A 23,989-nucleotide genomic window follows, 5' to 3' on the forward strand; every position below is an offset into this window, starting at 1 on the left:
CCGGAGTGTGAGTCCTGGCCGGAACTTCAATGGACGTTGCACAGCACCAAGAAGAAGAAGGCATCGAAGTGGTCACCGAGGAAACCTGGTCTCGGTTCTCCGATAACGTCTCCTTCAGCTCCTTCTGAGAGCGGTACCCCTTCCCCTACCCAGAGTAGGGGACGAGGTAAGTCCGTTGCAGGGAAACCGCCCATTGCTGCCCATGAGTCTGATATTAATAAACCCGATTGCATTGTGCCTACGCAGACAAGTGAGGAGTCTGCTATTGTTACGGGAGTGCTTTTGGTAGACGAGGTTCTAGTGCTCGCAGGACCCGTCTCAAGTGAGGATCCGGTGTGGGGAGATCAGAGACACCAGCTCCTTCCCCACCATCTTAGCAGTGTTTTTAAGGTGCAGCGACTTCAGGGGGTGACCAAGACGGGAAAAGACGAGCCACGTGCTCTTCTGACCCGGATTTCATTGCGTGGACGGCGCCAAAGACCCCCTTCAGGTCACCCATGCGGCAAGACGAGGAGTTTTCTGGCTAGTTTGCCTCACGTGGGTCACTGCTCACGCCTCCGGCGCCTTCTGTTTCGCTACCTCCTGATATTATGCAACCCGTCACCCCAGTAGCACAATTGCAAGCCCCCCATGTCGGTGGCAGAGGATTCAGGGTCCTTGTATAGCTCCTCTTCTTCTTCATCTTCCTCGGACGATACCTCGTCCTCCAAAGACTCCAGCGACTGTGAGATAAAGAAAAAGAATAAGAAATCGAAGAGGAAGAAGTCGAGCTCGAACTTAGGCCCGTCTAGGAAGAAGGCCAAAGTTGCTAAGAAAAAGAGCAAGAAGAAGAAGAGTTCCAAAAAGAAGAGGGTAAAATTGTTTAAGTTAGTTTTTCCCCCTTGTAGGTCAAACATGGCTGGAGCCGCTAACGTGCCTTTGCCCAGTGTCACTTTGGCTCCGTCCACGCTTCGGATGCAGCCGTTTTCCCCCTTGTAGGTCAAACATGGCTGGAGCCACTAACGTGCCTTTGCCCAGTGTCACTTTGGCTCCGTCCACGCTTCGGATGCAGCCGTTGGCACACACTAACTTTCCTTTGCCCTTGCCCGGCAAGTCACCCGCTCCATTCATTCAGCGGAGGCAGCCGCTGGGTCAGCCCAGCAGCATGGTTCCCATACCCAACGTCTCACCGGCTCCATCCAGGCATCGGATGCAGCCGCTGGCACAACATGGCAGTCATTCACCATGGATTCTTCGTGGGGGTTGGGGGGGTTGTTAAGCCCATGACGGGTACCTTCCCCCCGAGGGCTCCATCCGTGATGGAGATAGCCGCTCCGTCGAGTCGGCCGGATGCCAGGGATACGACCGCCCCCACGGATCCATCCATGATCAAGGAATGAGCCGACATGGCGGATCAAGTGGTAGTGGATGCTGGAGATTGCTCACCTGATGAAGCATCCTCATACAGGAAAGTTTTAGCCCTTATACGGCATCACCACAGACTGGATGAGCCCAAAGCATTCTCGGAGCAGGCCTGGCTTTCGGGTTTGGGTAGGATGGTGGACAACCGTATACAGCTAAATCCATCCTTGACCCTACCAGTGGCTACAGACGTGTCCTTGGGCATGAACCACGTCAACCGTTTTGTCTTGGGACACAAGAACTCCCTCAGGGCCCAAGGGTGCTTCATGCTCCTGCCTGGGTTTAGGACCCAGAAGAAATTCTATGTGCCGGAGGGGCTGCCTGCAGGGCCTTGAGCAATGGAAGAAGCCGTTGCGGCTCTGAGCCAGGGCAGCATGGATGACAGGATCCTTACTGCCCCCGTGGTCTTCTCACAGGCGGAGGCCACTATGATAGAAGACACGTCTAAGGACATCATCAATGTGGCCTCCTGGTTGGACCTCTGGGCATGTACGTTAGCAGGCTTTCACCTCTCCCACGATCTCTCGGTGTTTGAGAATTAAGCCCTATTGCATGAGCTCATGCGCTCTGGGGGCAAGGCGATGAAATTCTTAACATTCCAGTCCTTGATGCAAACAGCAAACTGGATCTTGAGAAGGAGAGACAGTGCTGAACAGGCTCCCTCGTAGACTCCACGAGCGAGAGGCCAAGTTCCTTCGGAATGCTCCGGTGTGGGGTGAGACCCTGTTCCTTCTACAGACGGTAGCAGAGACCATGGAGAGAGTGGGGAAACTTAGGGACTCGGCTGAGCCTAAGCAGCCAGCAACAAGACGCCCTGCCCTCCACATAGGAGACCGTCTGGATGTGATCTACCCGTCTACGCCACCAGCTAAACAGGAGGCCCCCCCCCCCTTTTTTTTTTTTTTTTGGCATCAGTCCCCTGGCCTCCTTTAGGCAAAAGTACTCGGGCTCGAGACGAGGCCGCTCAAACCGTCTCCCCAGAAGGAGATAGGAAGAGAGGCCCCCTACACCTTCCCATGCCACAGGTGGGGGATGCCTCAAATACCATTGGCAAGCATGGCGGGACAACGGTGCGGACCCACGGTCCGTGTCAGTCCTCAGGGAGGGATACAGGAATCCCTTCCTGACGGAACCTTCTCCTCTGTTTCCCGAGCATTGGGCAGAGTGGCTGGCCCCCAAGGATCACATGAAGAGAGCAGCCTTGCAGGAGGAGGTGTCGGCCATGTTGAACAAAGGTGCACTGCAACCCGTCCGGGAATCGTCCCCGGGGTTTTACAGCAGGCTCTTCCTGGTGGAGAAAGCTACGGCGGGGTTGAAGACCAGTCATCGACCTCTCGGCCCTGAACAAGTTCATCAGAAAGACGTCCTTCAAGATGGACATGCCAAAGTCGGTACTGGCAGCCTTGAGGGAAGGGGACTTCATGATGTCCCTGGACCTCGAGGACGCCTACTTTCAGATCCCCGTACACCCCTCCAGCAGGAAGTTCCTCAGGGTGAAGTGGGGAGCTCAGTCTCTGCAGTTCAGGACCCTCTGCTTCAGCCTGTCGACGGCACCTCAGGTTTTCACGAGGGTATTCACCGTAGTATCAGCCTGGGCACTTAAACATGGCATCAGGCTGATCAGGTACCTCAATGACTGGTTGCTTCTTTCAGCCTCAGAGGCAGCCTTAAAGGAGCATGGGGCAAAGCTGTTACAGTTCTGCAGGGAACTGGGGGTTACCATCAATCGGGAGAAGTCCCAGTTGATCCCCACCACCAGGATGACGTACCTGGGGATGGTCCTGGACTCCCAGGTAGCAAGGGCATTCCCCTCTCAAGAGAGACTGAACAATCTAGACCACATAATTCAACCATTCTTAGCAAATGCGCCAGTGAGGGCCAAGGATTGGCAGCGACTCGTTGGCCACCTGGTCTCGGAGAAGCTAGTTCCTCAGGGGAGGCTCAAGCTGAGGCCGGTCCAGTGGAATCTGAAGGACTTCTGGCCACTGGGAGACCCGCCTCAGTCCTTAGTCATGATGACCCCAGCCACCAGAAACATGCTCCTCTGGTTGTCCGACAGGGCAAACACCCTACAGGGTGTGCCGTTCGTGTCCACTCCTCCGGAGATGTTGCTCTAAACAGACGCGTCAAAGGAGGGTTGGGGAGCCCATCTGCTCGAAGAGACAGTAGAGAGAAAGTGGTCCCCAGAGGAGAAGCTTCTCCACATAAACCTACTCGAGCTGCTGGCGGTTCAAAAGGCCCTCGCAATATTTGCCCATCGGCTGCGGGGAAACGCAATAGCCCTCATGTGCGACAACGCCACCGTGGTGGCTTACATAAAGAAGCAAGGAGGATTGAGATCAAGGGAGCTGTGCGATCTCACGGCTCGAGTCCTGGAATGGGCTGAGAGTAATCACATCATTCTCACAGCCAGGTTCATTCCAGGGAAGAGAAATGTTCTAGCCGATGGCCTCAGCAGAGGAGGGCAAGTAGTGGGGTCGGAGTGGTCCCTACACCCGCAGATGGCCCAGAAGGTCCTACAGTTGTGGGGCTCACCGATGATAGACCTGTTTGCCACAAAGCTCAAACACGAAGCTCCCCGTGTTCTGTTCTCCTGTGCCAGACCTGGCAGCAGCGTTCGAGGAAGCCTTCCAGCGCTCATGAGACGGACTCGACGTGTATGCCTTTCCCTCCTTCGGGATTCTCAGGCAATCAAGGGCAACAGTGATGACTTTGGTAGCGCCCTGGTGGCCGGAGAGGGACTGGTTCGCGGATCTACAGGACCTGGCCACCCTTCCTCCATGGCCCCTACCAGTAAGGGAAGACCTCACTTTCGAAGGTTTCACGAAAACCCTCAGTGCCTCCAGCTAACACGCGTGGAGGTTATCGAGCGCCTATTGAAAAGAGGAGGATACTTGGGAAGACGGCTTCGAGGATGTCAGGGTATGTGCGGAAGTCCTCGACCATGGTGTACCAGGCCAAGTGGACCACGTTTGTGAAGTGGTGTGCCATGCAGAATCTGAGGCCTTTCGATGCATCAGTCCACTAGATTACAGACTTCCTGGTCTACCTTAGGGATGACCTGGGGTTCTCCATTCCAGCCATCAAGGGGGTCTGAGCGGCCCTGGGGCAGGTCTTTCAGCTCAGAGGCATCGACCTTGGGGCATCTTGCTAGATTACCATGCTCATCAGAAGTTTCGAGCAGTCTTGTTCCCCCCGCGCCACTCTGGTCCCGCAGTGGGATGTGGCCAAGGTTCTCAAAGTTTTGACAAGGCCTCCCTTCGAGCCCCTCAAGGATATTTAGATAAAGACCTCACCCTCAAGACTGTGTTCTTGCTGGCTCTGGCCTCAGCCAAGCGCGTGAGTGAGCTCCACAGCTTGTCATTCAAGGTCTCACACTCATAAGGGTGGAAGGACCTGTCCTTTAAGTTTTTGCCTGAGTTTGTGGCCAAAACACAGAACCCGGCCATTGCAGACCCGAGGTTTGAGGGGCTCTCAGTCCCGGTGATCCCTCACTTGGACAACCTGGAAGACTTGCTCCTGTGCCCAGTGAGAACAGTCAGGAAATACCTCAGCAGGACAGCCAGACTCTGGCCAGGCATCAAAATTCTGTTTGTCTCCTCAGGCCCGGTAAAGAAGGCAATGTCGAAGAACACGATCTTCTTCTGGCTTCGGCAAGTCATCAAGAGAGCTTACGCCAGTGAGGGGTCTGCAGTCCCTGGTACCCCGCGACCCCATGATATTAGAGGTCTTAGCACTTCTTTAGCCTTTGACAGCAACATGGCAGTAGGCCAAATCATGCGAGCAGGCACATGGTCCAGGCAGTCCACCTTTACGGCCCACTACCTGAAAGACTGCACGAGGAAGTCCCTGGACTCCTTCTCCATTGGACCAGTGATTTCTGCCCTTCAACAAGTTAAGAGCTACGGCCCCGGGTAGCCCGAGAGAAGTAATTGTGAGCGACACAGGTTCCCCCCTTACTCCCCTTTCCTTGCTACCCTTTCCCTTCCCTTCCCTCCTCCCATGTTAGAGATGGATGTTTTAGGAGCCCATGTCCGGATTATTTATAAAGGTGAGTTTATACAAACAGGTAGACTTTTGCGTGCTTCCCCTGACTCTCCTACCCTGTTCTTTACGTCGTCTGGACCTAGTTACCTATCTAGGTCCCGTGCCCTTGGATGGTAGTGGTGGGTCTTCCGGCCTGTAAGTCCACCCCCGCCTCCTAAAGTGTAAGTCTCCTAAGAAAATAGTTTGAGGTAAGTACTCCTTGTTGGAACAAATCACAAATTTTAAGTATTTTGTATTTTTCCTAACAGTACGTACCTCGAACTACTTTCGGGTTATTGCCCACCCATCCTGCCCCGGGTGCCTTACAGGTGTTCGAGGTAGAGACGCATGTGCTTACTGACAACAACGACCCAGTAGCGCACCCACGCGCTGACCCCGGGTCGCCTCAGGGCACGTATCCCTCCGCCACGGAGGAACCCTACAAGGGAAAACGAAGATAGGGGGGACTGCGCAAAATTCTTGGTCGGATAAGGAGGAGATCCCAGATACTCCTAAGAAAGTAGTTCGAGGTAAGTACTGTTAGGAAAAATACAAAATACTCAAAATTTGTGATATAGCTATAGCTTTGTTAGATCTTGATTAATTTAAACTAAAAATGAGAATTATTGTGAAACAGGCTTGGTCTAATCTGATGAAAATTTATACCTACTTCTAATGTGTTTGAGTGTGAGGCAGCGCAAATTGTTGTTAGCTCCACCTTCAGCTTTTGTTATGGTATAGTTGACTGAGAGGTGGATTCAGTTTTTGAAAGAGAAAGAATTTTATATCCTCTGAGGATTAGTTTTTTCTGCCCTTTCAAAGCCTTTTCTATTTAAGGAAGACAACAGTAATGTAAATTCTAACCTTTTGCTCACTCCTTGCCTGTTGCTATGTTTTGTGAACCTAGCGTTGAGGCCTTTGTTAACGTGACGCTTTGTGAGCATAGCAATTTTCTTCCGTTTGTCTGTTACTTCTCCAATTTTCCCTTTGTCTTAATGTTATGCTTGTTACTTCTTCCCATCTTCCTTCTGCTACCTTGGTTTTACTGCCACTTCCTATCAGGCATTTGGTGTTTTTTATCATATATTCCTTGTTATGCATTGTAAAGATGAAAAGCTCCCCATTTTGTTTGATACACAGGTATAGTATATCAACCTTAGTAGGGTGACTAATCATGGGCTTTCTTTACGTTTCTCCTCTTTCAATTAACGTGCATTGATCTTTTGGTGTGTAGTCTATTCTGCTAACCTTTGGACAAATCAACAGCAAACAAACAAGAACTATCAGAAGTTATTTCCCACATAAAATGATTAGATTGAACTTGATCAGATGGCTCTATAGAACATTTCAGTACTTTACTTTTCAGAAATAATTTTTTGTAGCTCTGTTTATGTCTTAACATATTTAAGAGCTTTGTTTATAAATAGTTAGTTTCTGAATCTCGGAAAATGACTTAACCTCTGATTATCTCTTAGGTCCTGAAAGGTTTGTGGATTTCTCTTAAGTCTTTTGTGAAGGATCCTTTGCCTTTTTTTATCAGAAGTTTTACAGGAGCTTGGGATTTTTATAGGCTCCTAATGCATAATGTTCTGAACCTTCATCTTAATGCCAATGTTCCCCATTTAGATTCATTATCTTATCAAATCACTGGATTGATATTGCAAACACGTGAGCATATTACAGTACATTGTGCTCTATCCATGTCAGATGCTGTTACATGCTCCATATGCTGCCACATGAGCTCATCCCGACAGAGCATTTTGCTGGATGATACTTGTAAGAATTTTAATTGCCAATCCTTTCTGGCCTCCATCTTCCTCCTCCACCACTTTTTGTGCGACACAAAGAGTTTGTGACTAGAAATTATGTATTGGGAAGTTAACTATTTTTGTTATTGTTTAATGAACTTGGTTCTTTTGATTATTTGTAGGACCTTTATTTCCTAAAGTTGCATTTCAATTGACAATTAATGTATTTTGTGTAAATTCCTCAACAACTGGTCCTGTCTCTGACAGACTTTGATTCTTTATATATACTTTTCAAGACTTTGCCATAGAGAAGTTTCAAGTCTGTCTTCTTCCTGTACTGTGGCTAGTGAAGAGAATGTTAAGTCAATATTTAGATGAGAATTAAATAGGTTATGTACTATTCATCTAAATATTCTAATACTGTAACTTTTTTTTGAGTTTTTCAAGTAATATTTTGATTTATAACCAAACAAATTTGTTGACTCCCTACCCTCCTCCACTCTATAGTGGGATTGCATTTATATATGAATATAAGTTGTGATGGGTGGAGAACATTATGGGATGTCCAAGATAGTGTTTCTGTCTTTTGACATCTTGGGTAAACTATCAGGTTTAATTTTTCTAGTTTAAAAGCTCAAATTTCAGGAACATGTAGCTAATGAACATTCAATTAAGTATTGAAACAATAAATTTTTAGATGAATTAATCTTTTATGAAGATTGACATTCTTTAGACAATGTTTGTTTTTGTACAAACTTGTTACTACATTTGTCCCATTTAGTACTCACAAAAGTACCAAAAGCTTCAGTCCTTTTAAAAAGAAAGAGAACAGTAGTCAAATGGCAAAGTCCTTGTATAGGCAGATATGTGGGTCTCAAACCGGTATATCTTTCAGCTATTTTCTAGTCGGCCCACCTGCGGTCATGAAAGGGAAAACGACTCCAGTTGTAGATGCACTTATTAAGTGTCAAGGGTCATGTCTTTATTAGACAGAACACCTTTGGATATAAAAGTTAGAGTAGCTCTGGTTGTTACTCCAATCATTTCAAAAGCTCCTGTCGTTACAGGTGGGGAGGCTTTGTTCCAGTTTTTTTAGAGTTGCTCTGTTGAAGTATGCTGAAGCAACAATGGGATGAAAGTTGGTTTAGTTGAGCTGCATTTCCTGTAGGTTGATAGGCACTGGTTATGAAAGCTAAAGCATCTTTTGCTGTAGGTTTTTCATGGATCTGGTTATTGGAGTGGCTCTGGTAATGAAAACTGGTGCTTCTCAAGTCACATCTATTGTACTTTGAGAGGCAGTTATTGGGTGATGAACTCCTCAAAATGACTCGGATCGGTTCTAACCCTGACTTTTTGTGGATACACTTTGTACAATGGCCTTTCATTACAGGAATATTTTCAAAAGGGATTGCATATCTCTTTTCTTTGTCTAGACAGACTTGAACTGCCTCAGGTAGAGAGTAGGGAAAAGTACCCACTAACATACAAAAAATAGTATTGAAATCCTTTTGTGTACCTCTGCATTTTGCAAGAAATATTTGGAATAGGAGCAGCACCAAGATGACTGGGAACAACATTGAATGGCAACTCAGTTGTAACAGAAGTGAGAGTTAAAAAAGTTGAGAGATAGTTGACATGGTTATTGTAATATGTAACATGACAATTCATAACAAACACCAATGAAGTAACTAGCCTATGACTGAAAGGTTAAGAACAATACTTCTATGAAAGAGTTAACTAACATCAACCAGTCCTATTAGGGAGCTCTGAAAAGCTTTTATTTTCAAACTGATTCCTCTAGTCTGCCAACTACTTTCTGTAAGTAAAGTAAGCAAGGTTACGAGAATTAACCAAAACTAAAAAAATGAATGTTTTTCTTTTAGTGTTTGACATTTCAAAGTAATATCTTTGTAAACAAAAAGTGGTGATCAAAAATATAAATCCAAATGCAAAATAGTACAGTATATATAATATAGAAAACACTTATTAATATAAATTGGTATTAGGTTGGCTAGGGCATCAACCACCTGTTGAGATACTACCACTAGAGAATTATTGGGTCCTTTAACTGGCCAGACAGTACTACATTGGATCCATCTCTATGGTTACAGCTTATTTTTCCTTAGCCAACACATACACCAAATAGTCTGGCCTATTCTTTCCACATTCTCCTCTGTCCTCATGCACTTGACAATACTGGGATTACCAAAAACTTCTTCAAATTCTTTTTCACTCAAGAGGTTAACTACTGCACTATAATTGTTCAGTGGCTACTTTCCTTTTGGTAAGCGTAGAAGAGACTTTAGCCATGGTAAGCAGCTCTTCTACGCGACGAACACTCCAAAATTAAACCATTGTTCTCTAGTCTTGAATTGTGCCACAGCTTCTATTCTATGGTTTTCCCCTGCCTTAGGGTAGAGTTCTCTTGCTTGAGGGTATACTCGGGCAAACTTTTTTTATCTTATTCCTCTACCTCTTTTTTGAAATTTTTATAGTTTACAGTTCTTGAAATATTTTATATTCTTCATTACTTGTTTTTTTTTTCCTTATTTCCTTTCCTCATTGGGCAATTTTTTTCTGTTTGGAGCCCTTGAGCTTATAGTAACCTGTAATTCCAACTAAGGTTGTAGCTTAGCAAGTAATAATACCTGTAATGATAATAATAATTTTTCAATATTTAACTTAGCCGGTGATTATAATAGCTGCAACTCTGTTGCTCGACAGAAAAACTCTACGGAAAAATTCGCCAGCGATCGCTACACAGGTAGGGGGTGTACTCAACAGCGCCATCTGTCGTTCAGATACCCAGTACTCATTGTAAACAAAGAACTCAATTTTCTCTCTGTCGTGCTACCGGCAAGACCTACTAATTCGCTGTTGCTAACTGGATTTGTTTTCACAACTATTTGGTGAAGTACACTATTCTAGTTTTGAGCTTTCGCTATGCAGGTGTTTTATCTTCATCTTAAATCTTGAACTCGTTTTGGATAGATTTAATTATGGTGACAAAGAGAGTATGGACTTTCTTTCACTTTTAAATGGCCGACCCTTCCCTTAGACGGAAGTGTGTTTAGGCTTTTAGTAATTATCTTATCACGTTATAGATTTTCCTCTATATTTTATATCTCTCCGCCTTTATTAGGCCTCTTCGATTAACTTTCCATTTTTTATAAACATATAAAAATAAATTTTAATGCTTTGTTTATATAGACCTTTCCTGAGAGTAGGCGGTCCTAACTTGGAAACTGAAGTTAATCAACGTTGAGCCCTTTATATCGTAATTAGCTTTTAAAGAGCTAAGGATTTAAAACTTTTTAAATGTAATATTTTATGAAAGAATTTCTTTGATAGTCTTCGTACTGTTTTCAAAGATGAACTAACGTTTAGTTTATTTATGCTACGCAGTTGTTGACGTTCAGGACGTTCAACATGCGCTCTATCGTTACGATAGAGAGAGAGTGTATCACGGTTTCACTTTGCAGTAAGAGTAAATCGATTCTGACGTTTTGTTCATTCTTTCTTAGCTTAAATGTTTTAAATTCTAATTTAAAGGAACTTTTTATTTGAAAAACCTTTCAGTTTTTTCCTTTAGTCAAATAACATGTTTTTTTGACGATATATAATTGGGCTCTTCTCTTAGGTGCGAAATCAAGAGAGAAAGAGAGAGAGAGATAGAGACGGAGGGAGAGAGAGGATAGAAAACGTTCCATTCAAGCGGGTAACGTTGTTCTCGTGTTACTCTCGTCCCTAGTCGCTGTACGGGGAGGAAGGATAAAACGTTTTTAGGTTTTTATTCTCGTCCCCAGGCTATGTGCGGTGAGAGATTGAAAACGTAGTTATATGAACTAGTGTTTAGTCTCTTTCCCAGCCACTGATTTTTTTTTTTTTATCTTAAAATATGTTTTCTGTTTTTTGCTGGTATTATGAGCTTGCTTTATACGACTGATTTCGCAATTACTACCTTTTAATGAAGGGTAGAATTGCGTGTTTCAGGTAGAAATAAGTGCAAAACAGAAAATCGAAGTGATAAAGTGATATGCGCAAAGTGTTACAGTGTTGCGTCCGAGGCGCAAAGTGTTACAGTGTTGCGTCCGAGGGTTCGTCTGTTCGTGCCTGTCGTTCACCTAGTCCGGGACCTCTTACATGCTCCCAAGCCCAGGGGAGAAGTAATGTCAAACGACTTATGGGTTCGAGAGGCCTTGACCAACGAACAGACGTTTTTCCCTCTATGGTATCGGGTGTATCTTACCAAGATCTCCCCTACCATAAGACGAGAGAGACGTTGTTTCTCCTCGCCATCCGTAGGCTTTTCGCATAAGAAACCTGTCACAAGGTTTCGAAGCCCTTAAGCGAAAGTCAGTCCTTTCAGGACAGGTCCAGCGTCCTGGTTACAGCCATTAGGACAGCTCTGACCCTATGCAGTCATCGGATAACTGCTCGCCGCCTAACAAAAGCGTAACACAGACTCCGAGAGTCTTTTTTTGTAGGCAAAGTGTTGCGGTCACAGACGTTACCCTCGTCTATTACCACAACCATTTCCGTTGATCCTTAAGGGGTTGTATGGCAAAACATGCAGTATATGCTTGCCTCCCTTATGGAAGACTATTCTGCCGATTAGTCCGTTGAGTCTAGCCGTTTATCTCATCGATATCCTGGCTTTCAGCCAACCTAACGTTCTTTTGTGCTTACTGTTGACGTTGGCGTAGCTTAGTCACGTCAGTCAGGTTGTTTAGAACCACACTCGATGCGGTCTCGTGTGGTTTTTCAGCCGCATTTGGACGTTAGGCCACTGGCTGATGCTCCTGTTGACATTCAAGACGTTCACTAACAATCGGAGTTGACTTGTTTTGACGCTGTGCGTCAACCTCCGCATTCTAGAGTTGTTTTGACTGCTCAGTCTAGGCAGTCAAAGCAGTCTCGAGTGGACGCTGTGCGTCCTCACGCACCTGTTGTGGTTGACAGTTCAGTTGTTGACAGTTCACAGACTGTCAAGCAGTTACATGACGTTGCGTTCTGGTCCGCTACTAATGCACCAGTGAGAGACTCAGCTTTTATCGGACAAGGTTCCTGTAGATGAGGAAGTTGCTGTTCCCCCTCCTACTGATATTCCCTTGAGGACTCTGTCAGATGGAGAGGAGCCTAAAGCTGCTTAGCCTCCTATGGACTTTAATTAAATCATGATGATTTTTTTAAGGATCTTCGTCCGGATCTTTTTGTAACTGCTGCTCCTCGTTCGCCTAAACGTCAGAGCTTACACTAGGCCTAGCTACTTCGAAGCCGTTGTTTTTAAGCTAGTGCTCTCTCGCTCTCCTAGAGAGCGTTACGTTGGCTAGGCGACTGGTTTTTCACCAGGAGGAGTTTGGGGGATACAGCCTTTGCTTTCCCTTCTTTTAAACTGGTTTATAGAGCGAGAGTCTGATATGACACGAGAGAAGTTCTCGGCTTGGGAGTTCATGCCTCTGCCCAGATAGACTTCTCAATTCTGGTAGACTCCCTGGCGCCTAGCCAGGAGACGCTCCAAGTTGTTTACAGGTCAACTTCACAGCTGTTGTCGAGCCTTTGAAGTTTTGCTGTACTATTATGTCACGCATAACAAAGGCTTTCAGGGATGGTAAACGGTTCCGCCTCAGTCGCTAACCCCGTCTGTTGCCACACCTGCTCCCGTAGACCCTAAATGGGCTTTGCTGCAAGACATGCAGTCCAAGCTTGCGTCCTTGATAGAGGACTTAAATGCGGAGAAGGTTGCTACCGAACCTTCTGGCCAACAACCTTCCAACCGGTCGGTTGTGCGCCCTGTTGACGCTGAGGTAACCTACTCGCGTCTGCCAGTTGAGGTGGTTCCTCCACCGATGCGACCCAGTGTGGGTTGCCAGCCGCACGTTGACGTTAAGCGACGCTCGGAGGTGTTTGTTGACGTTCAGGACGTTCAACAACCAGCAGAGGTGACTTGTTTTGACGCAGTGCGTCAACCTCAGCAACCCGGTAGGGTGTTGACTGCACAACCCAGACGGTCTAGACAGTCTCGGGTTGACGCTGTGCTTCCTCGCGCACCCATGGTTGTTGACAGTTCACAGACTGTGCAGCAGTTCCATGATATTGCGTCCGGCTCCGTCACGCATCCACCAGTGCGACCGGATTCAGCGAGCCAGACGTTGCCCACTCCGTTGCCGTTTCCTCATCAGTTTCGGATGAGGAACCCTCTGATGAGGACGTTGCTGAACAACAAGACGATCAGCCCCCAGCCCTGCTATCCATCCAGAAGATGCTGAAGAAGGAACGCTGCTCAGTCAGGCTGTGGATGAGTCTGGTAGGGACGCTGTCATCCGTGGAACAATTTGTGTCACTAGGAAGACTACACCTCCGTCCTCTTCAATACCATCTAGCTTTTCACTGGAAAAAGGACAAGACGCTAGAAGCGGTCTCGATCCCGGTTTCCGAAAAGATAAAGTCTTGTCTGACTTGGTGAAAGGACAATATCAACCTAAGAGAGGGTCTTCCCCTGGCTGTTCAGACTCTCAACCACGTTCTCTTCTCGGACGCATCGGACGTAGGCTGGGGTGCGACATTAGACGGTCGGGAATGCTCGGGAATATGGAACTCGAGTCAAAGGACAATGCATTTCAACTGCAAGGAGCTACTGGCAGTACGTCTGACCTGGAAAAGCTTCAGGTCTCTCCTTCAAGGCAAAGTGGTGGAGGTGAACTCGGACAACACCACGGCTTTGGCGTACATCTCCAAGCAAGGAGGGACCTACTCTCTGACGTTGTACGAGATCGCAAGGGACCTCCTCACCTGGTCAAAAGGTCTAAACATTTCACTAGTAACGAGGTTCATCCAAGGCAACTTGAATGTCATGGCAGATTGTCTCAGTCGGAAGGGACAAATAATTCCAACAGAATGGACCCTCCACAAGGATGTATGCAAGAGACTTTGGGCCACCTGGGGCCAGCCAACCATAGATTTCTTCGCAACCTCGATGACCAAGAGGCTCCCAATATTTTGCTCACCAATCCCGGACCCAGCAGCAGTTCATATAGATGCCTTTCTCCTAGATTGGTCACATCTAGATCTATATGCATTCCCTCCGTTCAAGATTGTCAACAAGGTACTGCAGAAGTTCGCCTCTCACGAAGGGACAAGGTTGACGCTAGTTGCTCCCCTCTGGCCCGCGAGAGAATGGTTCACCGAGGTACTTCGATGGCTAGTAGACGTTCCCAGAAGTCTTCCCCTAAGGGTGGACCTTCTACGTCAGCCACACGTAAAGAAGGTACACCAAGGCCTCCACGCTCTTCGTCTGACTGCCTTCAGACTATCGAAAGACTCTCGAGAGCTAGAGGCTTTTCGAAGGAGGCAGCCAGAGCGATTGCTAGAGCAAGGAGAACATCCACCCTTAGAGTCTACCAATCGAAGTGGGAAATCTTCCGAAACTGGTGCAAGGCAGTTTCTGTATCCTCGACCAGTACCTCTGTAACTCAAATAGCTGACTTCCTCTTATATCTGAGGAAAGAACGATCTCTTTCAGCTCCCACTATCAAGGGTTACAGAAGCATGTTGGCATCAGTCTTCACAGAGGCTTAGATCTTTCCAACAATAAAGATCGACAGGACCTCCTTAAGTCTTTTGAGACCACGAAGGAGCGTCGTTTGGTTACACCTGGTTGGAATTTATACGTGGTACTAAGATTCCTTATGTCAGACAGGTTCGAGCCGCTACAATCAGCCTCCCTGAAAGATCTCACCTTAAAGACTTTTCCTGGTATGCTTAGCCACAGCTAAAAGAGTCAGTGAGATTCATGCCTTCAGCAAGAACATCGGATTCTCATCTGAAACGGCTACATGTTCTCTACAACTTGGTTTTCTAGCCAAAACGAGCTGCCTTCTCGACCTTGGCCAAAATGGTTCGATATTCCAAGCTTATCGTATGGTTGGAAATGAACTAGAAAGAGTCTTATGCCCTGTAAGAGCTCTTAAGTTCTATTTAAAACGAACTAAACCTTTACGAGGCCCGTCTGAAGCTTTATGGTGTTCAGTTAAGAAACCATCTTTGCCTATGTCAAAGAATGCTTTATCCTATTTTATCAGACTGTTAATACGAGAAGCTCATTCCCATCTGAATGAGGAAGACCAAGCTTTGCTGAAGGTAAGGACACACGAAGTTAGAGCTGTCGCAACTTCCGTGGCCTTTAAACAAAATAGATCTCTGCGAAGTATAATCGACGCAACCTATTGGAGAAGCAAGTCAGTGTTCGCGTCTTTTTATCTTAAGGATGTCCAGTCTCTTTACGAGAACTGCTACACTCTGGGACCATTCGTAGCAGCGAGTGCAGTAGTGGGTGAGGGCTCAACCACTACAATTCCCTAATTCCATAACCTTTTTAATCTTTCTTTTGAAATGTTTTTATTGTTGTTTTTGGGTTGTCCGGAAGGCTAAGAAGCCTTTCGCATCCTAGTTGATTTGGCGGGTGGTCAAAGTCATTTCTTGAGAAGCGCCTAGATTAGAGGTTTTGATGAGGTCCTGTTGTATGGGTTGCAACCCTTGATACTTCAGATCCTAGGGGTCTATCAGCATCCTAAGAGGATCGCGAGGCTCCGTAAGGAAGACGTACTTAAAAAGGCAGAGTAATTGTTCAAGTCGACTTCCTTACCAGGTACCTATTTATTTTGTTTAGTTATTTTGATAACTTCTAAAATGAAATAAAAATTCTTAGCTCATATGATGTAAACATATTTTGCTGGTCTCTACCCACCCCCCTGGGTGTGAATCAGCTATTATAATCACCGGCTAAGTTAAATATTGAAAAATGTTATTTTGATAATAAAATAAATTTTTGAATATACTTACCCGGTGATTATAAATTAAAGGACCCTCCCTTCCTCCCCAATAGAGACACAGTGGACCAAGGAGAAAATTGAGTTCTTTGTTTACAATGAGTACTGGGTATCTGAACGACCTGTGTAGCGATCGCTGGCGAATTTTTCCGTAGAGTTTTTCTGTCGAGCAACAGAGTTGCAGCTATTATAATCACCGGGTAAGTATATTCAAAAATTTATTTTATTATCAAAATAACATATTAAAAATAATGATAATAATAATATTAAAAATAATAATAATGATAATACTAATAATACCAGAAAGATATACAGTAATCCCTTAGCTATCACAGGTGTTCCATTCCAAGCCCTCCCCCCTGTGATAGCTGAAAAACTGCAAAGTAGAAACGGAAACGTACGGTATATTTTTTCTAAATTTTATAATTTGTTACGTTTTTTATTATCTCTAAGAATATAGGCTTTTATAATACGCAAAATTACTTTGTTTCTACATGAATACAAACCCTCGTTCTTTATATAGGAGATGATTGAGTAGAAGCTGGCGTGAATGGCCATAAAAACTTATGACGGCATCAACAATTTCCTGGTAGTTATTGGGGGGAAGGCTGGCCCACCCGCACACTCTACGAGACCATTTTTTATTTGGCCATGGTATAGAGCAGACATATCCCCTTGCAATCTTCCATTTATTGGTTTATGACTATATTCTCCTTGGTTTTCTTTCTCTTTCCACGTGAGACTCTTGCTGAATTTTTACTGGGAAAGCAAACATGGATTTGTTCTGGCATGATGGGCTGCCCTTGCTGTATGTTTAGGTCACCCTTATAGACTGATCCTGACTGTCATGCCTTTCATGCAGAGGACAATCCTGCACGTAGGCATCTCCTTGTGACGATTGTCGGGAATGGCCAGCCTCCCAGTGGGACTGGTTCCACAGAAGGAGGAGAAATTCTAAAAGGGATTCTTTGCCCCCCAAGTTTTGTCTCAAGATCTAAGAAGTCCAGACTTTCTACTCCTTCCCCTGGAACTCCCTCCACCTTCCTCTGCCCGTTCAATCAAGGTGATTCTAGGCCCTGTGGTTGCCACTTGGCAAGTGTGCTAGCTGCTTTAGGTCCCTTACAGTTGTCTGAATATATTTTTATGATTATGTATTCCATTGCATCCCCAATCTCATGGCGAAGGGGAGTTGAGTTGCCTAGGTCTTGGTGTGTATAACCACAAACCTATTGTTTATACATAGCTTGGATAGAGTCACATAATGGTTCACCAGTTACTGACCGTTATTGCAAGGACCACCAACCTCTCTGGTATTGTCACACCAACTTGTTTATGAGGTCTCAGGATACCCATCCCAAGCTTTCTTAAGCTCAGATGGGGGAAGTTTTCAGCCAGTGGAATGGACTTATAACCACATTTTGGTGAGTCTCCTGTGTAAAGAACAAGGGTTTATATGAATTTGGAAGTAATTTGTATTTTTCCTAGCTATACAAACCTGAAGTTTTTACACGTACTTGTCCCGTCATCAGTTAACTTCAGCTAGTCTTGGATGCAATCAAAAGTACAGGTAGTCTCAGTAGTGAATATGCAGATGAACCTTCCCCCATTGCCTCGGTAACTGCCGGGAAGTTGTTGACTTATTAAAAGTTTTTATGGCCATTTATGCCAACTAGCGCTGAATCTAACTTCTATGTAAAAAACCTTCAGGTTTGTATAATTAGAAAAAATACATATTACTTCCAAATTTGTCATATTTTAAAAAAAAGATTGAAATATGAAACTTATCTACCCTAAAAAAATATGCGATATAGATTTACATATATATATTTATAAATCTGCGATGTTCAGAGGGAGCGATAGGTGAACCACATTATGGTGAGGGATTACTGTACTTTATAAAAGTAAATGTTACAGTAGTAATAATATCATTATAAAATTAACACACTATCAGTGCCAAATTTTTTTTATTAATATTGAGCACAATAAAACAAATACACTACTGTACATCAAAGAGATACAGTAGAAGTAAAATTACTGAAAATTAGCTTAAATAGTTTAATGCATAGAAAAGCATAAAATAAGGTAAACAAAATTTGATAAAAGCTAACTTTTAATTTTCCAACACCTTCGAAATCAAAAAGATATAAAAAAAAAAAAAAATAAAACAAGAATGTACAATCAGTGCAATAAATGCAAACTATGAATATCCAAAATTCAGCATCCTTCTCAACTCAGGAGTTTAAGTGTTAAATTATAATAAAAATACTAACAATGATAATAATAATTAAAACATTTATTAATTGAAGATGTGTAAGAATAATATTAAAGGAATAAGGAAAAGTATGTACAGTACTGTAATGATGTTGAAATACACCAACATTAGCCTTTCCTCTAAACTAAGATATAAATAAATGAAATGCATTTTGATTACTGATCTTTACTGTTTATGAAATGATGGATAGATGATGAAAGCAATAATATTAGTATGTGCAACATATGTCGACTGGCTCTTATCCAAAACCGAATCAGTGGTCTTATTTGCAATAAAACCAATAATGTGGAAAGTATTACCCTAGGTGACATGAAGTAGATAAGTATATAGCTTTTGAATATGTAAATAATTTAACTGCTTTAATATCAATATTAGTAACTATGATTGGACTGATGTTCTGACAAACTAGGTAAAAATAATTTTGGAGCATGAAATTTGAAACTTGAGACAAGGAACACATATGTGATTGATGAAGGCTGAATCTTTGGTGCTTACCTTTGGTTGATCCTGGTTCAGTATACTGAAATCATTTTGATATCTGCTGTAAATAGGTGTTTACATGATAAATGATAATTTTAGGAGGATGACTCAACGATGGACGAAGACACAAGCACCTTACCAAATAGTAGGAAAAGAGGTCGAGATGGCTTCAGTTTGAGTAATGACACGGAAGACGAGGAGGATGATGAGAATAGCACCACCCTTTGCAGTGGGTTACCCACAACTGTCCCCACCTCATCATCTACAGGTCCGGTCTCCAAAAAGGGACGAATTGGATCATCAATTAATGCTCCCACCAATAGTATAACTAGGTAAAAGTCTTATATTTGCTTTTAATATTTCTTTCTATATGTGGATATGTTTTACATATCGTAGTTCAGTTTGATATTTACTGCAACTGAAAAATGAAAGATTTATGAATACAAATTTTGTTTGATATGCAATAGATACCATTGTTTAATCCTGTATTAAGGTACAGTAGTTAAAGGATATTTTCTTTTCAGTTATTTACAGAAAGAAACAAATGGCAAAACGTGAGTGAGCCAAGTGATAAGTTAATTAGACTCAATTGCCCGAGTGCTGAAGGTTGTAATTATGCCATTTGAATAGTGGAGACTTTACCAAGGGTACGCAAAGCCGTGACTGTGGCTTTAAGGGCAAGAGTAGTTTCCATACCAAAGTTTAGCTCTATATCTGTACGAAGCCCAAGTGAATGGATGCAAGTGTTGGTCAGAGAACGGGCTCAATAAGTGCTCCGTGATGATTATTCTTTTCCGAAATGGATGAGATAAGTAGCTATTTTGTTTGAAGAATGAAAATAAATTAAAACTTTAGTTTGATCCATGTTTTGAACATAGGTGTAATAGCTACTTGGTTGATAGCTCTGAGGTTTGATGAAAAACAAAAATAAGGTCATTTTTATTTTGCTCTTTACTCTCCGCTCATCAAATTTTTCCTCACTTTGTGTGATTGATGTATGGTTTTGTGAGAGCTTTAGGACTTTTTTTCATTTCCATTACATTGGAATGATAGACTTGATGTTTTAGAGAGGCTATGCAAGCTTTCTAGCACATTGGAAATTCACTTCATGCTGTGTATGCATGCATACTCGTGTGAGTGTGTGTGTGTACATTTATACAGTATACATATTGCAATAGTCATTCACCTGATACAGTATTTAATATTACACACACAATACTTTGGGTTGGTATATCAGTAAGTTAATTTGTTGAAGTACTTTGATGGTAATTCCATGGCAAGCAGTTGACAGTTCTTTGTTTGGAAAGATTGTAATTTCTTTTAAAGAATTATCTTTTTATTTGCAGTTCTACATGTTAAATGAAACCATAGTAACAGGTAACACATTCCATAAGTTATGTGTATTTTCATGTTGGTGCTGTTGTGCTTATGCACGTTTGAGTGAGTTGTTTGTTGAAGGTTGGCAGGGGCAACACAGTTTTGAAACATTCCGCATAAAGGGAACATTTGGAAATCAAAAAGTTAATGTTAGTCTAGATAATCCATCTGCTAGCCGTGGCAGATTAGGTTTCAAGATTTATTTATTAAGCACAGTAATATTACCTAGCAAAATAATACAGTATACTTGACTGATGCCAGTATTTTATGATTGATTGGGTTTTGAAAATGAAACTTATGTTCCTGTGGATGTTGTGTGAATTGTATTGGTGAAATTTTTGTGTGATACGAGTAGATAACATTTTGGAATACAAAGAAATGTACTTATATTTTTTCCTTTTTCTTTTTTTATTGTGAGTGTTTTTTCGTGGATATGTTTTTTTTTTTTTTTTTTTTTTTTTTTTTTTTTTTTTTTTTTTTTTTTTTTTTTTGAGACTGGGTTCCTCATATTTTCACGACTTCATTAGTAAATTTCGTATCATTGTCTTCTTAATAGATACCTGTCATTTCTCTTCTATTAGTCCTGTACCATAGTTGTGTTATATTCATATCCCTTGATATGACTTTGAAGTCCTCCTTCCTTAATATATATTTATATTTATACACCCATGCATATGTAAATTCTGCACTCCATTCATTCCATTTGTTAATAGTTTTATTAGATCAAAGTTGTATTTTTGTTTTGTGTGTATGTGTGCATGCTTGCTTTGTTTCATGTTCAGAAAGAGTTATTTTGTATTGTAATTAATTTTGTAGCCTCCCGCTGTGTTACAATGGCTTCATATAGATGTGGAGTGTCTGTGCCTGTTGATTTTTTATCCAAAGCACTTCTAAAATGGTTGCCTTTGAATACCTGTAATACAGAGTATACTTGATCCCACAAATTTACATAAAACCACCAAATCTCATCACTAGTAGTGAGTTTTAACTTTCATTAATTTTTCATATAATTTACAATTTTACCTTATGTTGCACCAACACTGATTTAAAAGTGAAAGTGATGGTTTGAAATAAAAGGTTTTAGTTATACCACAATTTTGGGTAGGTCTAACCCTTTTCATGCAATTATGAGGGGTTCCAGTTAATATACCTCTTGAGAGAGTAATGTAGTGGATTTTTTAGATACCCCGTCATAGTGACGTGGAAGGATCTTTTGATTTAAAGATAATTCATTTCAGTCAAGGGGTCGAAAGAAAGAGAGGGCTTTCATGTCTATGTGATTATAAAGGAAGCATAATTCTGTGGGCATGTGTTGTACATATGTCTTGAAAATAGGATATAAAGACAAGAATAAATTATAATTCCTACTTTTTTTTTTTTTCTTTCCTCATCCTTTTATTTTCATTACATATATACTGTATGAAGGATTTTTCATATGACATGCCATTATATTTTTTTGTTGGACTTCTCGATGGTTTCCTTTTCTGTTTTATTTTATTTTAAACAAATTCGATAGTATTCTTTCTAATGAAATAGTAATACTGATCCCCTAAGAACAGAGCAGGACAATTATCATTTTTATTACTTATAGAACTGATTATAAGTCGGTCTATTTCAGCATTTGATTTGATTGATAAGTCAGGATATGCATGTACTGTGCTTAGGCCAAACTTTTATAGCCTTGTTTATGTGTGTCACAGATGTATTCAAACAATAAGGATACCTGTATTGTAATCCTAGAGAGTGATGTCAGTGGGAAAAAAAATTGACCGGGGTCAGTTTGAGGAAAATAATTTACTAATAGTTTATAGGGATTAGGAAGAAAGAAGCAAGTGCATTCTCCCCTCATGAACTTGGCAGGAACATATTTTATTATGAATCTTAGCTTTTTGCTGAAGAGAAGGGACAGTATTTCTTTTTAATCAAGAAAAATCTAAAATCATACCTCAACTAGATAAGTGAGGGTACTTTACATCTTGTAAAAGCAAGATAGCCTAAAAATGAAAATTTATATATTTCCCCAAAAATATTGCAAATTTTTAGGCTAAAAAATGCTTGCATTATTCTAGATAAAATCTGAACAAAGTTTTAGGACCAATAAATAAGTGCACTATTAAAACGGTACCATACCGTTATCATGAATTTTTTTACTACTTCATTTCCTGTCTTGGATTTAGACATAAAGTTAATTCTCCTTTTGTGGAGTACAGTGCTTTGACTTCCTGTTACAATTTTTTCGTGATTTCTTAGGTTTCATCCTACTACTATATTTAATACCTTTCTTAGGTTTCCATCCTACTACTATATTTAACACCTTTCTTAGGTTTCCATCTTACTACCATATTCATCACCTTTATTTCTTAGGTTTCCATCCAACTACTATATTTAACACCTTTCTTTTTTAGGTTTTCATCCTACTACTATATTTACCGCCTTCCTTTCTTAGGTTTCCCTCCTACTACTATATTTAACACCTTTCTTTCTCAGATTTTCATCCTATTACTATATTTAACACCTTTCTTTCTCAGATTTTCATCCTACTACTATATTTAACACCTTTCTTTCTCAGATTTTCATCCTACTACTATATTTAACACCTTTCTTTCTTAGGTTTCATCCTACTATATTTAACACCTTTCTGCATTTAGTCACTTAATTGGAGACCATTTTTATTTCACAATCTAGTAGACATGTTTGTACTAATTTTGTCATCAAAATATTGGTAAAGGAGTTCATTTTGATATGAAAAATAGAAAATTTTGTGTATGATTGTAAATAAGGAAGTACTATATTTGTAAAATATCTTAGAGCTGTTGACTTTTTACTATATTATAAGCCCAATTACTGTAAAAAATTCAAGATCAGGGTTGATGGATGAAAAAATGAGAAAAGAAAGTAATGACTGTAAACAATAGAAAGTGAAAGATAGGAAATATGGCCGTTTGACTCCTTAGCAACTATATTCATATAAAAAAAGGAGAATGACCGTTATCTAAGAGGAAAAAATTTAGTGAACTCATGAGATTCTATTCCCATAATACAGCAATGAGTAATGAGTTAGCTCCCAACTACAGTACTGTATTGCCTTATTAACATTTTCCTTGTTTAGAAGTTATTTAATGCAACTGTTTTCTATCGCAAGACTACAACATGGAATGGCCTCCATGGCCCAGTAAGGTCTATGTTCATTCCATATGGCCCAAATCCCTTGAATTAGGTCAGAATTATAAAACTGAATTATTTTTACAGCAAAGGATTAGTAAAGCAAGAAAAGAATATAATAATATAAACAATGTGCAATACAGTAAATACTACAAGGACTTAATAATGATATAAAGTACAAAAGAAAAAAGATATATTAACAGTATGGTGTGATAAAGTTTGAGGTTGAGCATGATAAAGTATTGGAAAAACTGGGCAAAAATTTTTAGACAAATAGTTGACATTTGATCCTTATTTATACCAGAGATCAGCAACATAGCCTTTATAATGAGGCAACTACTGTATAAAAATATTACATCATAAATACATAAGGATTAGGACATATTTGTCGATTTTGAAAAGGCATTAAACAGAGTACTTCGACCAATAGTAAGGTGGTCATTATGAAACAGTCTAGTAGATTGATAAAAAACTACAGTAGTTTCTCTAAAATGGGTTTTTTGATAGATCATTTTGATCAAATGTCAGTGTTTCTTAAGTATTAAAGATTGTATAACCAATACATACCTATAAAGCTTCGTTAATATTTAACTACAAAACACCATATTCTACATAGGTCCTTGGCACAGTCATTCATTTAATAAGAATTGATTTCTTTATCAGAGCACAATACATCAGCTGAGTACAAAATTGTA

The 23,989-nt window shown here is 41.8% G+C and overlaps 1 protein-coding gene across 5 annotated transcripts in view; it reads left to right on the plus strand.

Moving 5' to 3' along the window:
* Positions 1–21,499, plus strand: part of pds5 (cohesin associated factor B pds5) — a 180,145-nt gene extending 158,646 nt beyond the window's left edge. For all 5 annotated transcript variants that reach the window (XM_068386964.1, XM_068386968.1, XM_068386967.1 and 2 more), the window contains 2 exons: positions 18,855–19,087; positions 19,280–21,499. In XM_068386964.1, coding sequence (XP_068243065.1) covers positions 18,855–19,087; positions 19,280–19,313 — 267 coding nt within the window. In that variant the 3' untranslated portion in view covers positions 19,314–21,499. The remainder of the gene's footprint in view (positions 1–18,854; positions 19,088–19,279) is intronic.
* Positions 21,500–23,989: the final 2,490 nt, after the last annotated feature.

Source organism: Palaemon carinicauda, chromosome 14 (genome assembly GCF_036898095.1).
Source record: "Palaemon carinicauda isolate YSFRI2023 chromosome 14, ASM3689809v2, whole genome shotgun sequence".
NCBI classification, from domain to species: domain Eukaryota; kingdom Metazoa; phylum Arthropoda; class Malacostraca; order Decapoda; family Palaemonidae; genus Palaemon; species Palaemon carinicauda.